Raw genomic sequence first — 17121 nt, 5'->3', positions numbered from 1 at the left:
AGGGTTTAGAAAAGTTTTGATTCTGCATTTTTGGCAGAAAACTCTTTCAGAAACAATCTTTCTTTTCATGCATAGACCTTTTTCTTGGAACGCAAAACTACCCATTATGCTTTGCGTGTATGCGCAAGGAGAATGCGAAGAACTTCCGGTCGGCAGCTGATGTGTGTAAACAGTCACATTTGGACAGCTTTGAAACGATAGTTTTAATCTATTTTACCTGCTTTTATCCTCTTTGAACTAATACTGTTGTCCATCAGCACCATCTCCTGGACTGATCATTTAAAGAAATGCGATCTAATAGGATGGAAAACAGCTGCTGTGAGGCGTTTTCCCCTTGTTGTCAGACGGCCTCTTCTGCAGTTTAAATGAAGCCTTGTCAGCGCTAAAGTCAACATTTTCTCTTTATTTCAAATATATAACCAGCCCAAACAAATGTAATTCACCAAAATGTTTGACACACACACACGTAGCCTGTACTGTGCCACTGACACACTGATTTAATAACTGTGACAAAGTGAAAATATAGGATAGTGTCATTTCGAAATGACAGAAAAACACAAACCGTGGTTAAAAACAACACACAAAATAAAACACAAACGGCTCGCGATTAGAATGAACAGCAAATCAGCAGGCAGAGGATCAATAAAAGAATTTTATTGGTAATTTTTGTAAATTTCATACCTGTTAAGTTTCATGCCAGTACTCTGGTTTGCTCTCTCTCTCTCTCTCTCTCTCTCTCTCTCTCTCTCTGTGTGTGTGCGTGTGTGTGTTAAAGAGCCGCTGAGCTAACAGCTGACAGGCCGGGAACGCACACACACACTATTTCTGACGGCAGACACGTGAACTAGGAGAATTATTTCTGACCCGCTTGAACCACATCTGATAGATTATAACGGCTTTAACAGACACATTTCTAAGTTGTGTGTCACAAAAACACTCTGCTATCCATTAAAAACATTATTGAAACCCATTTTTGTAGTGCAAATTACCAGTTGTACACACTGTAAACAGAAGTTTTTAGCATTCTACCGGAAGACGCTGGTCGCTATGGCGCCCTCCATGCAGCAGCCATGAAAAAGGTCTATACAAGGCCACGTTGGTCTTTCAGATAGAAGTTCAGGTTGATGCAGAATTTGCCGCCTGATGTCTCTCTTTCAGCTGTAGGTGGCCATGCTTCGCCTGTGCATGTGAGTGTCGTATCTGTTTGCTTAAAGAGGCTGGGACAAGTTTGAGATACCTGTCATAATTGAGTTATTTTTCGGTCTTACAATATTTGATTGGATGAACATTTTTTTGTTTTATGCCTTATCCAGAATATTAAAATACATATGAAAACATTTAGATCATTTACTTTAATCAATACTATTGGAATGTGAAGAGACTTTCCATCAACACAACAACAAATGTTTCTGAAGACAATCACCTACTGCACTGTTAAGTGCTGAGGAAGTCTCTGGAGTAGACCAATCAGAAACTGGACCATCTGACCAATTAGATTGAAGTAGGCTCTTGAAAAGGAGTGGTTTATAAAGAAGAGATCATGGAACATACTGTTTCAGAAACTGTGGGAAAGATGCTGCAGGGTGTAATATTAAAAAAGCTCAATAGCTGTGTTTTGATCTTGGCTGGATGTAAACTTAATGTTGAAAAGAGATAGTTCACTCAAAGTTTGTAATTCATGTGGACAAATAGTAGCAGTAAAGGAGTTTCTTCTGTTGAAATTAAAAGAATAAATGTTGAAGAATGCTTGTTGCTGGGACCCCTCAAACAAATATAATAGGGAAAGAAATAGTATTGAAGTTAATGTGTCCCAGCAACCAGCATTTTTCAAAATGTCTTCTTTTGCGTCATCATTAACAATCCAGTCTCCACAATACTCCTCCAGTCCTACTCTTTTCTGATTATTTGCACCAAATGCTGTGCTTTGTCTTTTACCCAGGCTGAATCAGACCTACCAGAAGCTGTTGGTGGAGAACGAGGGACTTCAACTCGAACACAAGAGCATGAAGAGCCAGCTGAACTCCATCCAACTGGAGCAGACACAGCTGGAATCAGAGCTGTCCAAACTCAAAGATCTCAACCAGCAGCTGGAGATCTCCATCATCAAACTGACCAACCAGTGTGAGGTGCGTCATAGTAGTTTAAGCTGTTGTTCAGCCGCAACATTGCAGAAATAGAAACTGTTTGAAATTGAAATTTTGCATGTCTCTGTTGTGGATGGTTAGCACAAAAACTTTTTTTTAACATTGAAAAGATGTGATTTGAGCACTGTGTAATACAATTTGTCATTGTCTGAGCTGGTTAGTGATGGCAGCAACTGGAAAGGTTGTGACATCAATTTAATTTTATTTCCTAAACAAAGCTACTGATTAAGTAAATCCACGATGAATCACCTCGTTTTTATGCATTTGCTCAGTTGCTGTCCCAGCTGAAAGGGAATGTAGAGGAGGAGAACCGCCACTTGCTGGACCAGATCCAGAGCTTGATGCTGCAGAATCGAACCCTGCTGGATCAGACAATGGAGAGCAAGGACCTGTTTCATGTGGAGCAGCGACAATATATGTGAGAGACAACTGCTCTGCAGGACTGTTAAGATAAATAATGACTGAAGTTACTAATGCATAGTTAGAATAACCCAATGTTTGTGCATTCAGTTAATAGTTTTTAAATTAATCTATCAGGTGGTTCAAGCCACTTTAATGATGCTTATGTCTTTATAAGCATGTAATTTTGTCATTCCCTCATCCGAAAAAACCATAAACAAAACTATACAAGGACAAAAAATATAACCCAGAAGACAGTAAATATGGGCTGACTTTCAGATAAACATGGATTATGTTGACCACTATTTGTTTTGTGCAGTGAATTAGCAAGTTCATGAACTCTTTAAAATTCAAGAGGCCTTTAGAGTCCAAAATATGTTCTGTGTTAATGGTCTGTAGTTGATATAGTTCAGTATTTTATTAAGGATGTTTTTTTTGATAAACTAGAATATTTAGGTGTCAAATTTACGAAAAAAAAATAATAAAACCTAATTAAAACCTGTTAACTTTTTCCTAGTACTGGGTTGTGGCTGAAAGGGCATTGTAAAACATATGCTGGAATAGTTGGCAGTTCATTCCGCTGTGGTGACCCTTGATAAATAAGTGACTAAGCTGAATAAAAATTAATCCAGGAACCTGTGAAACTATGCCTTAAGATGATTGGTTCTTAAATAGGGCAATGGGGTCCACTTGGAGTCTTGTTTTAGACTTAAAATTAGATTAACATATGCTAAAACTGAGATACTTCTTTTTAAATCAATCCCTCTACTACTGTTTTTGCAGTTATTAATATAGGTAATCAAAACCGGATGTACTAAAATAACTAAAACTAGAATAAAAATGTATGAAATTTATATAGACATATACAAAATAATCATAAGAAATGGCATGATCACAGTATAAAATTACGAGCAACTTTAACAACAGAAAGAATTGAAAATGTTGATCAAATAGAAATAAACATACCCGCGCCCCACACACACACCGCACCTGCTTGATGCTGACGCACTGCTCTGCTCCCGGTGTAAGTCTCGGTTGTAAACATGCATGCCGAAAAAATAGTGGCGCCGATCATGCGTTATAAAACCGGCGTAACAATCTGTTATGTGGAGGTGTCGGTGAGTTTTGCAAGTCGACAAAACAAAGTTTAAATAATATGATGGCGATCTGATGATGATCTTATTTAGACTTAACATGGCTCATCATAGTTTTTTTTTTTTTTTGTATGAAGCAAAAAGGAGGGATGATAATTGAGTGAGGTTAGACTTAATAAACCTAATTCTTGGCCATGAGTCGGGTCTAGGACAACACACAACTGACAATTCTATAAAACATATACTTAGTTTTTGTATTCTATTGAATTGTCTATAAAATTTCATTTGAGTAAAATTAATATTCATGCAAAAGAGTTCTTAAATTATCTTTGCATCACAGTTGTGTCTTTCGATTGTTTTCCAGTTACATTTAGTATCAATTACTGTTATTTATTTATAATTATATATATTTTTTTCTTTTTCTTTTTTTTTTTTTGGAGGGGAACTGTGTCCCAATAGAGCTTTATGCCTAGCAACACCACTGCATTGTGAGATCTTTAGTTTTTATTACTAAAACTTGAATGCAAAATTTATAAAAACAATATAGGCAAATGCAAAAAAAATAACAAAAAATAACAAAACCACAAATTAAATTACTAAAAAGTTTAACAATAATAATAATGATTCAAAATATTGATCAAATACTTAGAATGGGATATGCATTTTACAAAGTATCACTGGTTTATCTTTTACTTGGTCAAGGTAAAACAGTGTATTTTGAGATTTGAAGTATTTGCTAAAAACATTCACTAGGGCACAAACCACTGTACAATTCATTAGTGTTTATGTATTGTTGTAGACATTGTTGAACAAAATGAGTCAAACGGTTGAGATCTGCTGCTTTATAGCATATTAAGATGCTCTTTGTATGTAAGTTCACTCAAAAAATAATTTTGGTGCTCATTCAAATGACTCCGTTGAAAAAAAAAACATAAGCTCATTCTGAAAACGTATCCTATGTACATTTCTGGGGATCATTAATTATGTAGCCAAAAGTGCGTATGGCTGTATGTTGTCTTTAAAACGAACGCTGTAGGGAGGATATTAAGTCAATGCAATGGCGCGAATAGACATCCTGTGACGCGATACACACGAATGAAGTTGAGCGTTTTGCGCAATTGATGCGCTTAACGTGCATTTCACACGAATTGCTCGTGTTGGAAAATCTGAACTTCAGCAGACTTTTGCGCCGCATTAACCAATCAGGAGTTTTCACTTATAGGGGCATGCTTATGACATAGCACTAGTTGTTGATATCCCAGTGGGAAATCCTCCTGCCCATACCGGACAACAGTTCATCAAACTGGGCTTGGCTCAGTCAGAAGCAACGCTGAAAACTTCCATCATCCAGGTATAGTTTCTGGAATAGTTTATGAACTCACAGAGCTGGGTGCACCTCAGAAAGGATCTAGTGGACTCAGACACAGCTCAAAACGAAACAACGCTCTTTATCAGCCATAATAAAGCACATATACAAATTTATTCTCTCAATACAATCCATGTTAGCCATTTAGCAACGAAGCTAGAGTCACCAGGCAGACAGAAGCCCCACACATGATACAAATCCAAGTCTGTTGCTCAGTGAATTTGATGCGCGAATGAAGCAGATTAGATGCGAGTAAACTCAAAATGTTCAAATATCTATTTGTGCGTGAATAGCACGGTTTATCCATGCGTTGACCACGACGACAGGGTTCGAGTCCGGCGAAGAACGGTTTCAGAACGCAGGTAAGACAAAAACAAAAGCCAAAAATAAAAATTAACAAGTAAATAGGGTGAGAATGTGGTAAAATCTGAAAATGGAAAAATCAGGCTGCTTAGAGGGCTTTTCTTTTTCTGGATTGCTTTTAAAAACACTGTCATTTGGGTTTAGGGAAGGAGGAGGGTGGGTCAGTCGATCGGTCTGTCAATCAGTCGACAGCAGCCTCTGGTGGATGTACACGAGAACAGCAGGCACGAATGGCACTCGCAAGAGAAATTTGGGATCTCAAAAAGTGTATACAGCGACCTCTGGTGGATTTGCGAAAAACTAAAATTGCAAAAAAACTTAGCTCCTTGGACGTATTAGGCGCAGTCCAGAAATGTAAATAGGGGTACATTTTCAGAATGAGCTTGGGCTGGATAAACAACTATTCCTAATGTTTTTGGGACAGTGGTTTTTAATGGTTTTTACTGGTTTTTACAAATTTTAGTGGATTGAACATAATACAATAATTCATTCATTCATTCATTCATTCATTCATTCATTTTTGTCGGCTTAGTCCCTCCATTAATCAGGGGTCGCCACAGCAGAATGAACTGCTAACTCATCCAGCAAGTTTTCATGCAGCGGATGCCCTTCCAGCCACAACCCATCTCTGGGAACATAATACACTTAAGTTATCTTAATTGATTTGTGTTAAGACAACATGAAGGAATTATGTGAAACCCAACATTTTTCACACTGTTCTACACTTTAAAAAATGCTGGGTTCCACACAATTGATTATATTGAGACAACAAGTAGTTAACTTTTTTTGTTAGAAGTTAACAAATTTAAGTGGATTGAACATAAAACAATTAAGTTGTCCCAACAAAATCTCAAGAATTGTGTTGTTTCCGCTTATTTTAAATAAATAGTTTGAACAAGCAACCAACAATTTATTTTAAGTGTACACTGAACTGCAATTTTGACAGAGACAAGCTGAATGAGCTCAGAAGGCAGAAGGAGAAACTGGAGGAGAAAATCATGGACCAGTACAAGTTCTATGACCCGTCACCTCCACGCAGGTACAGTCTCCTTAAATGATCTTAACACAATAAAAAAATCAATGTTCCTGGATTTATCATGCAAACACTCTCCAAACAGACGGGGGAACTGGATAACACTGAAGATGAGGAAGCTGATGAAGACCAAGTCTCGTGATCAAGAACATGTCCGTTCGTCCTCTCCTCAGCTTGGCTCCGAGTCATGTGAGGGTCTGGATGACCTGCGCTGTCACGACAACGGTTCCTTCATGGGTTCGCAGGGCTCGGAGGAATCTGCTTCCAACTCCCTCAATGGTGACACCCTTTCCCCAAAGAGGAGCAGCAGTGAGTATCTCCTCAGTTACTTGCAACCTTCAGAGTCCCACCGTTCCAGACAGGAACGTCCAGAAACAAGCCACTCAGACCACAGACCCTTCCTCCCAACATCCCAAAGTCAAAAGTGGGAGAGCAGAATATTTTGCAGCCGTCAGCTCTCGTGGATCAAAAAAGCCAAGTATAGATACACCAAATCTCCTTTTCTCTTTAGAAAGCTCCTCAAATTACGTTCTCCAAAAGCAAGGCTGTTTCAGCACGTAGAACTTCAAGAGGAGTCAAATGACTCCTAATAAACATTCATATCACTGTTTGACGCATGTTTCCTGATTCATGTCAAGTCTGTGGGTCTATCATTTACTTTCGTCCTCTGTTCTTCTTCATAATGTTCAACACAAATATTGGATGTTTTAAAGAGGTCATATCACAAGGAAATAGCTCTAGATAAAAACTTTTTACCTACATTTAAAGAATTCAGGGGCGACACGGTGGCTCAGTGGTTAGCACTGTCGCCTCACAGCAAGAAGGTTGCTGGTTTGAGTCTCGGCTAGACCAGTTGGTATGTCCGTGTGAAGTTTGCATGTTCTCCTCGTGATTGTGTGGGTTTCCTCTGAGTGCTCCGGTTTCCCCCACAGTCCAAAGACATGGGGTATAGGTGAATTGAATAAACTATATTGGCCATGGTGTATGTGTGTGAATGAGTGTGTATTGTTTCCCAGTACAGGGTTGCAGCTAAAATGGCATCCGCTGTGTAAAACATATGCTGGACAATTGGCGGTTCATTCTGCTGTGTCGACCCCTGATGAATAAAGGGACTAAGCCAGGGTACCCGCGGTACAATATTGTGTTTTAGGTCTTGAATCATTTTAAACAGGTCTTAATTTTGCAACAGTATGTTCATGCAATCAGCAACCCAATTAGGCTGACACGCATCCAATCACTAACATTCCATCTGAATAAAAGTTTTACTGAAGGTTTATTTATTAACTCTATTTATCAATATGAATTAATTATCTTCCTTACAATAGCACTTGTTTCAATAGGTTTTTTTTAACTGGGCTATTGAAAAATCCTTAACATTTAGCCTTGTGTAAGAGTAAAATTTAATCCATAATGGTCTAAAAATAGTCTTAAAAAGTCATAAATGTGACTTGATGAAACCTGTAGAACCCCTGATTAAAGTAGGATCCCATGCAAATAAAATAAAAATAAAAAATGGCTTGACATTACAGTGAGGTTGGAAAAAATGTCAATATAAAAATATATAAATTGGTTTCCACATTTTTGAAAAACATGAATGTAGCTTATACTTGGTCAGGGTAAAAAGGTTGTGAGATTTACAATTTTTGCAAACAAATCACAAAGGTACAAACTACTGGAAAATACATGAATGTTTATGTTTTGCTGTAGACACTGTTGAACAAAACGAGTCAAAAACCTTTTACTTAATTTTTTTTTTTGAATTTATAACTGAAATATTAAAGTAGTAGATTACCTATATATTAAAATTATGTTTCAAAACAGATTTTTGTTTAAGATAAAAATTGTAATAAAAAGACATGATGACCTGTTTCAAACAAGTCGTAAAATAAAAAAAACCTTAAGCCTTAACATTACAGTGAGTTTAAAAAACTGTCTGTATACGTCTAAAAGTTTAACATTTTATTATTCAGAATATTTAATTAAATAATTATAATGGCGTATATGAATCATACTAAGTTTCACTGGTTTCCACATTCTTGAAAAACTTGAGTATAGCTTTTACTTGGTCAAGGTAAAAAAAAAAATTAAAAAAAAAGGTTATTGTAAGATTTACAATTTTTTATTTAAAATATTTGCAAAAAAAATCACAAACTATTAAAATTACGTTATAAAACAGCTTTACATATACAATATTTTGAGATCAAAAAATGAAAATACAATAAATAACACCTTACATGACCTGTTTAAAACAAGTCATAAAATAAAAAACGACAAATAAAATGCCTTAACATTACAGTGCGGTTGAAAAAAAAATTCTGTCTATGTTTGTTGTTGTGAATTGTCATGTTTTTTCTTTCCTTCCTCTGAAAACGTTCACAAACTTTCTCACTGTCATGTTTTCCTCCCTCGTCTCCTTCATGTCTTCCATTGTGGTGATCAAGTCTGCGCCCTGAAAATGTTTCACGTTAAGCGTAACAAACCGAAGGATAAAGACAAAGTCAAGTCTCTCTTCCGCCGATCTCTGTGTAAGAGCATTTAATTTAGTAAATCAGCATATTTTATTCTTCACAAAAAGAGAAAGCGATCATGCAAGATAAATGCTTCAACTCCCTTAAGACGATTGCTGCCTCGCATTTTAGCCGCATAAACCTCATCTCTTGTCATCTTCATCTCTTGTCATGTTCCATCTCAGCGATGAATGACCTGCTGCTGTCAGAGGGATGTTTGGATGGAGACTCCAGGCAGCAGGAGGATCAGCCAGAAGAGCCAACCAATGCCATTTCAAAAAAACACCATACATCAGCATTTCATCATTACTCTTCCATTGACATTCGTACATCAATTGGTAATCAAGGTACTATTTATGAAAACATTACTGTATATTCCACAAAAGTAGTAAATGCATTTAAAAACAAGATACAGTTAAAGTCTGAACTATCAGCCCTCCTGAATTATTAGCCCCTCTGAATATTTTTTTCCCAGGTTTTGTTTAACAGAGATTTTTTTAACACATTTCTAAACATAATAGTTTAATAACTCATTTTATTAAATGGCTTTACTAGGTAATTAGGTTAACTAGACGAGTAGGCAAGTCATTGTAAAACCGGGGTTTGTTCCAATGCTGTCTCGCGGCAATTCGTAATTTTTTATTCTTAATTTTTCTCATTTGTACAATTTAGTGTGATTTGCTCATCCCTCCATAATGGTTGGGTTCAGGGGTGGGGTTTTGGTTTGGTGCCACGCCTCCTTTAAAAATATATATATTTTCGTATGACTGAACTCGTATGAATTCGTACAAATCAGCCACTAAACTGACAAAACGTAAAATTGTAACATTTCCTCATGAGATCAGGCTGTTTGTTTTGTAGTCAATCAGAAAAAAATAGCTTATGGGGGGTATTAATATTGACCTTAAAATGTTTTAAATATTTTAAATTTATTGACTTTAAAATGGTTTTTTTTATTATTAAAATCTGCTTTTATTCCAGCCAAAATTAAACAAATAAGTATTTTTCCAGAAGAGAAAAAAAAATATTATCTGAAATACTGTGAAAAATTTCCTTCCTTTGTTAAACATCATTTGAGAAATATTTGAAAAAGAATAAAGGGCTAATAGTAATTTTGACTTCAACTGTAGCAGATTTTTAATAAATGCTTAAAAACACTTTATCTACTGAATAGAAACATCTTGGCACCCCATAAACCACCACAGCAAAACAACTTGAACATTTAAGCTCCTAAAAGCAATACTCTGACAACCATCCATATCCTAGAAAACACATTTTGCAACTGTATAGCAATGCTCTAGCAAGCGACCACCAAAAGGCCATGGCATTAACAACATGCTCCCCCTTCTTTAGAACCTTTAAAGGGACAGTTCACCCAAACATTCAAATTTACTCACTATTTACTCATCCTCAAGTGTTTCTAAACCTCTACGAGTATTATTCTTCTAGATCTCAAAGATATTGTGAAGAAAGTTGAAAACCTGTAACCATTGACATCCATAGTAGGAAAAACAAATACTTCGGAAGTCAATGGTTACAGGTTTCTGTCTTTCTTTAAATGATCTTCTTTTGAGTTTAAAAGTAGAAAGAAACTTATAAAGGTTTAAAACAAGTAAAAGGTGAGTAAATTATGACAGAATTTTTTGTTGAACAATCCCTTTAATCAACTTCATAGGAATAATTTAAAAATACAGAAAAAAATTTAAAATTCACTTGGAAACCTTCTGAAATTGCATAGAAAAACAACATGGAACTTCATAGAAACGTATTACAGAAACACTTACTATACAACAACATAGCATCTGTATAGAAATGCCCTGGCAATCACTGAAACACTCAACATCCTAAAATCCATTCACCTTACCAAATGCATTGCGACATTCCGGCATATGTAATGTGGCTGCAACTTTTGCATGGCAAGCACCATTTCACTGCTCTGGTGCTTCGTGGCTTTACAATTGAATTGATTAAAGTCTTACATGTAACTTTTCAACATAAATACACCTGTCTTAAAGGGATAGTTCAAAAATGTTAAATTCCGTCATCATTTACTCAACCTTGTCTTTTCCAAATCAGTTGGGGGTTTTTTTGTTCCGAATGTTAAACAAAACAACATTCTTTTTTTATATATATTTATATATTGTGTTCAACAGGACAAAAAAAACCCCAACCTAGTTTACTTTGGAACAAGTCAAGTGTGAGAAAACTAATTTCTGAATTTTTTCATTTTTGGGTGAACTATCCCTTTAAAGTTACAACTAGATCACAGTCCATGTTCCGGAAAAGGGGTGCCCAAACTTATTCATGCAAGACTAGTTTTCTGGAGATTTAACTTCGGTCCTGTTTAAACAGGTCTTGCTCCCTTGATCTAGAGACATGGATCCTACATGTGAGGGAACACACCGTGCTGCACATTTTGTTTGTTATTCTTTAAAACAGCTTATTAGCAGTGAGCTCCGTGAACTGAACCATGTGTTTCAGATAAAAGAAACATATGTGTGCAGAGCATTAGATCCCTAGGATTGAAGTTTAGGGCCATTGGTCTTGAGTACCTAACAATGCACATTTGTCCCTTCAGGTAAAGAAACGATTCCATCAGGTCTTACAAATGGCACCGAAGGCCAAGATCATGGTAGAAACCAATGTAAGAACCATAGCAAATCAATAACAACTCATAGGTTGCATGAGCTTGTTGAATTTTCAACACCCTGTAATTTACATTTTAGCAGGCACGAATGGCAAATCGAGCCGTGCCCCCAGCGCAAGCAGTGGTGAGTTCAGTGTGAGCCTGGAGAACGAGGCCTGGTCCAGTGATAGCAGCCCCCATCCAGATCCATTCTCCTCCAACCGTCAACGATTCAACGATTCTCCTTCGTCCTCCCGCCCCAACCATGAGGAGCTCAGGCAGGGTTATTGCTCCTCAGGGAGCGGGGTAGGGCGTACAAGCAGTGGAAGATCTGCCGGAGACCGCTCAACCCCAAAGCTGGACAAAGCAAACATCGGACTGTATAAAACTCAGAGCGTTCAAAGTACAGAGTCTGATTCCAAACCTGCCCTCGATGCTCATGGGAAGTCCTCCTCGGTGTCAGGATGTTTGAATTGCTTTGCCACTCCGATGCGAAGCCCCAAAACAGGCCAGGCTCTGTCTACTCTTCCTCGAGCCAGCTGCGTCATCTCCACGTCCGAAGGCAACAGTCGGCGTGCCAGTGTCCTCAGCACTGTGTCTGGGAAGTCAGTGGGATCGGTTTCAAGTAAGAACTGCAAAGAACATCAACCTGAGCCCAGCGAGGAGGCTCCAAAAGAAAGCCCTGTTTTGGAAGAAGAAGACCACAAACCTGACAAAATCTTTGATTCGGCGTTTACTATAGATTCTGTTTTCACAAACACAATTTTCAGTGAGTCAAGTTAAAGTCCGCGTGAGCCTGAAGTTGTTGAGATTTCTATTTCAGTATGTTGATGTAGTTGTAGCTGAAACTGAATATTGAGTAGGGGCGAGGCTTTCGTTTGTCCGTCATTCCCTTTTAGCAAACTAACGGTAAGAGCGGAATGGTCAACTGGGAAGGACCACCACTTCAAACGAAGAAGCAGATGGTCAGACTTTGATTGATAATTACCAAAACAAACATTATTTTTCAGTGGATTCAGTTGCACGGAACAATTGTTCACTCTAAGAACAACAACGTGAGCTAGCAAAGGAAGCACTGAACATTTTGATTTTACACAGACTTAGGATATCAAATGAACCATTTGACCTTCTGATTTAGCGACAAAGTGACAAGTTATTTTCCATCAATGTGAAAGACCTTTCAATATATTAGTCACTACATATATAACTCTGATCCTGGAGAGCCACTTACTTACCTTTTCTATCACTTTTCATTTCTGGAAAATACTATGTTGGGATTTGTCCAACATAGGCTCATTGTGTATACATACCCCTGTCTACATTTCTGGAGAGCGCGAATTATGTAGCCAGAGGTATGTCTGTCTGCATTTCGTCTTTAAAATGAAGCGTCAGCTTTTCTTTTTCTAGATTGCTTTTGAAAACACTATCGGTTGGGTTTAGGGAAGGGGTTAGTCAGTCAGTCAGTTGACAGCAAGCTGGCCTGATCGGCTGAAGTGTATATTGCGCCCTCTGTATATTGAGAAGAGCAACAACAACAGCAGCAAAAACAACAACTGAGAGCAGACGTACCTCTGGTTACGTATTCCGCTTTCCCCAGAAATGTTGACCTAGGTTCGTATCCGCATTGAGCCTGGGTTGGATTTGGCTAAGATCATTACATTTTGGTTTATTTACACTCCTAGGGATTTTCTGGAACACACACACACATTCCTTATAACATTTGTCCTTTTGTTCGCAAAGAGCAGGTTTCAGGACTGATCACGGCAATGTTACCAGGCCCTTATTTTAATATCAATCCCTGGATGTGTTTGTGTTCACACAGAAGCCTCTCTATCAATTTTATGGGATCAACGGTCTTTCAAAATCCACATTAATATGATTATATTCTGACCATGTGAAAGTCAACAATGCACTTTGATTATGCCATCTCTGAGTTTAATTTGGGCATAATCGGTCGGGAAGCTATGAAAAAGACATCACTGAACAATGCTCAACTATGGTCCTGGCATTTCTTGGTTTTGTTTTGAGTTTATGTTTCTTTTTCCCTTTTCAATCCTTATTCGGTTCTTAATCTTTTTTTTAATATGTTTTGTAATGTTTTAATTACTTTATCTGGCAAAATACTTGCATGAACATAAGCCTAGTGTCCCTCTGTGCATGTATCAACACTATCTCGTGGCAATCCGTAACGTTTTGATTTAGTGGCTAATTCGTATAAAATCATGAGATCTCATTCGTACAATTTAGTGCGATTTGCTCATCTCTCAATGACAGTTGGGTTTAGGGGCGGGGTTTGTGCCACGCCTTCTTTTAAAATTCGTACCCAATTTTTGTATGACTGAATTTGCACGCATTCACCACTAAACTGACAAAATGTAAAGTAGTTACCGTTACATTTCCTCATGAGATCAGGCTGAAACTTCTGTGGTTTAATTTGTTCTATACTGTATATTACAGTCATTTCCTCTTTTGCAGAATAGCGTGTTGTCTATTGGTTGTTTTAGCTAAAAAATGCTCATCGTATTTGTTTAAACCAGTCAATATCTCAGTCTTTGTGTCTTGCCTTTTATTTGATCAACTTTCCTTTTAACTTAAGAGAACCTGCTTATGTTGTTCTGGTTTTTGCTTGAGTTTCATATATTTGTACGCTGAAGTGGATTGAAATATAAATTATGAAAACTGAACTGTATGTCTTTGATGAAATAATAAAAACAAGTTTGTGTACAGCATCTATCTATCTATATCTATCTATCTATCTATCTATCTATCTATCTATCTATCTATCTATCTATCTATCTATCTCTGTCTATCTATCTATCTATCTATCTATCTATCTATCTATCTATCTATCTATCTATCTATCTATCTATCTATATATCTATCTATCTATCTATCTATCTATCTATCTATCTCTGTCTATCTATCTATCTATCTATCTATCTATCTATCTATCTATCTATCTATCTATCTATCTATCTATCTATCTCTGTCTATCTATCTATCTATCTATCTATCTATCTATCTATCTATCTATCTATCTATCTATCTATCTATTTATCTTTTTTAATATTTAATAAAAATTTTCAATACATTGACTTTATGAAAACACATAAATGACAAACAGCAAACGTGTGTTTTGAGTAAACCTTGAGAATCACATAGTTTAATCCATACATATTATTGTTTTAATTTTTTTTTTCTTACAATTTCTCAACAATAAAGACGATCATATCCTAATGAGTTTCACCAACTAGAAGCTTATATGAAATCATAATATAAATACAAAAAAAATGTTTAGGAAACAAGAAAAAAAAAGTCACCAGTGTTATTTTTTATTTCAAAATCATAGCCGAAGTATGTAAATAAGATCCACCATGTTCAAAATGTATTTTAATGAATTTTGTAGCTATGTCGCCATCGCGTGTTTGTGTTTTGAACCGCAGCTCGCGCAGTACATTGTGGGATATACTGTCATGGCGGCGCCCTTGCAGCAGAAATGACGTCTGACTTCAGATTTTATTTGCTTAAGTTATTTTTCTCACCTGTGCTGTCAGAGTGGCTGGACCGAATAAATTCTTCGAGCACTGAATCTTCTCGTTTTTAGTAAGTAGAAAACATAACATGCTGGTTTATAATGCTGCTGTTAGTCTGCCTTGAGCGACTGCAAGATAGTATCAGCTTACAAAAGAACATAAAAATACAAATGTGACCTGGCATTGCCATGATTTATGATGTAAACATTTATAATGGTAGTACCATTTAATTTAAACAAATACGGTTGCTATAACCACGTATTTTCCTTATATGCGAGGTTAAAACCATGGTAAATGCAAATACGATGACATGATTAACCATTCAGTACCATTGTAATAATTAAACTAAAATGAATTAGCATTTGAAACAATAATTGTTTAACGGCACCTCAGTACAAAGATAGAGGTAAAGTTGGTTTTATATTTGGATATTCAGACATTCTCATTAATAATATAATTTCATATAAAATATTTTTTGCAAATTCTAAATAGTAAAATCATTAGCAGCAAATGACTGATAAAGTACAACATTGTTCACAGTCAAATAAACAGTGTTAATCTTGTTTAAAGTCATACTTGCATGCTAATTCCAATTGAATATTCAAAGTAATATGGTAAACAGACTGCAAAATGAACGAATGTGCGAATATAAAACCAACTTTACCTCTATAGTACAAAGAGATTAACATACGTCTGTAGCATTAGCATATAATAATTCTATAATTTCTTCATGTAACATGTAACTTCTATCATGTAACAGCAATAGTAAATAAATGTGTAGATATTTTACCGACCTTAAATAAAGGGATTAAATGTAAAATCTGTCATCGTTTACTCAATCTCAAGGAATTTTTATTTACTTTTTATTCATTGTCTTTTTTTTTTTTTTGCTGTTGAATACAAAGAAAGATTTTCTGAAGAATGCTGAAGGCCATTGACTTCTAAAATTTGGAAAAGCACAATAAGAAAGTCAGTGGCTACTGGGTTTCAGCATTTTTTTTTAAATATCTACTTTTGTGTTTAACAGGAAAACGAAACTTGAACAAGTGTAGATATAAAAATGACAGAATATTCATATTAGACTCAGACTCACTTTGTTATCCCGTTTAGGGAAATTAAAATTGCAGCAAGGTGCCATAAGTAATAAGTTCAATGTACACATTAATAAAATATTACCAAACAACATACCATACATCATCATGTAGGAGCATCTCCCTCTCCCCTGGACTTATTTAATGACCTTATAGCCTCCGTTATAGAGGAATTTCTGGTTCTATGTGAGCTAGAGAACTGTTCCTTTATTTATTTACCTTTTTTTTTTTTTAGATAATCTGCAATGAAGCGCATGGCAACCTTAATTGGAAGGACGTCATTGTCATGTTGGCATCATGGGGGTCCACAATTGTCCCCTGTTTCTGCTTGGACCAATAAACCTCCATACACCTGCTCACAGATCCGACATCTTGCTTCAAAACAGGTTCGAATTATATATCAATGAATGCCTATGCGCAGAGTCCAAACAGTCTGATGCAGATGACTAGATCAAAGCGTGTTGTTGGGTTGCCTTGTGTGCATGTGGTGAGCAGAAAGTGTTGTGTGTTTGTCCTGCTGTAGGATAAGGCTCGTTTCAAAGGTGAGAAGCTCAAATCACAGCTGGAGAAACAGCAGAAGCAGGAGGTGGAGATCAAGCAGAGGATGAGCGTGTCTGAACTCGCCAGCGCCATGAAGAGAGACATTGGTGAGAGCCAATGAGCTTATGAGGAGTTTAGTACCTTGTATAATGTATAAATGTTTAGAAATGTTTTGTATGCTACTTCATATTAATGTGGCATTTATATATATATAAAAATACAGTAACAATAATTGTGAAATATTGTTGCAAGCGTTTTAGTGTATTCTAAAATGTCATTTATTTCTGTGATCACATTTTCAGGATCATTCGAGATTAAGTTAATCTATTCTAAATATTAAAAACAGTTTGTCCACTTTAATTATCTACTATGATTATGTAGCAAACAATGTGAAGCCTTTAAATTATGCAGTATTTGCTCTGTAT

The 17121-nt window shown here is 36.4% G+C and overlaps 2 protein-coding genes across 21 annotated transcripts in view; both read left to right on the top strand.

The window, feature by feature from the left end:
- Positions 1–17121, top strand: part of ccdc88aa (coiled-coil domain containing 88Aa) — a 177440-nt gene that overhangs the window by 36340 nt on the left and 123979 nt on the right. For 4 of the 20 annotated variants that reach the window (XM_021471701.3, XM_073953591.1, XM_068218278.2 and 1 more), the window contains 8 exons: positions 1940–2126; positions 2417–2562; positions 6313–6405; positions 6485–6708; positions 8841–8924; positions 9092–9253; positions 11485–11550; positions 11633–14261. In XM_021471701.3, coding sequence (XP_021327376.2) covers positions 1940–2126; positions 2417–2562; positions 6313–6405; positions 6485–6708; positions 8841–8924; positions 9092–9253; positions 11485–11550; positions 11633–12315 — 1645 coding nt within the window. In that variant the 3' untranslated portion in view covers positions 12316–14261. Of the gene's footprint in view, positions 1–1939; positions 2127–2416; positions 2563–6312; positions 6406–6484; positions 6709–8840; positions 8925–9091; positions 9254–11484; positions 11551–11632; positions 14262–17121 lie in introns of those variants that run through there. The other 16 variants (XR_012407589.1, XR_012407594.1, XM_021471703.3 and 13 more) reach the window with 14 other exon arrangements.
- Positions 15003–17121, top strand: part of mtif2 (mitochondrial translational initiation factor 2) — a 20117-nt gene continuing 17998 nt past the window's right edge. The window contains 3 exon segments of the mRNA NM_001089324.1: positions 15003–15135; positions 16392–16542; positions 16680–16803. Coding sequence (NP_001082793.1) covers positions 16402–16542; positions 16680–16803 — 265 coding nt within the window. The 5' untranslated portion in view covers positions 15003–15135; positions 16392–16401.

The sequence above is a fragment of the Danio rerio genome, chromosome 6 (assembly GCF_049306965.1).
Source record: "Danio rerio strain Tuebingen ecotype United States chromosome 6, GRCz12tu, whole genome shotgun sequence".
NCBI classification, from domain to species: Eukaryota; Metazoa; Chordata; class Actinopteri; order Cypriniformes; family Danionidae; genus Danio; species Danio rerio.
Note: the sequence above shows the minus strand (reverse complement) of the source record. Positions and strands in the feature narration are given on the sequence as shown.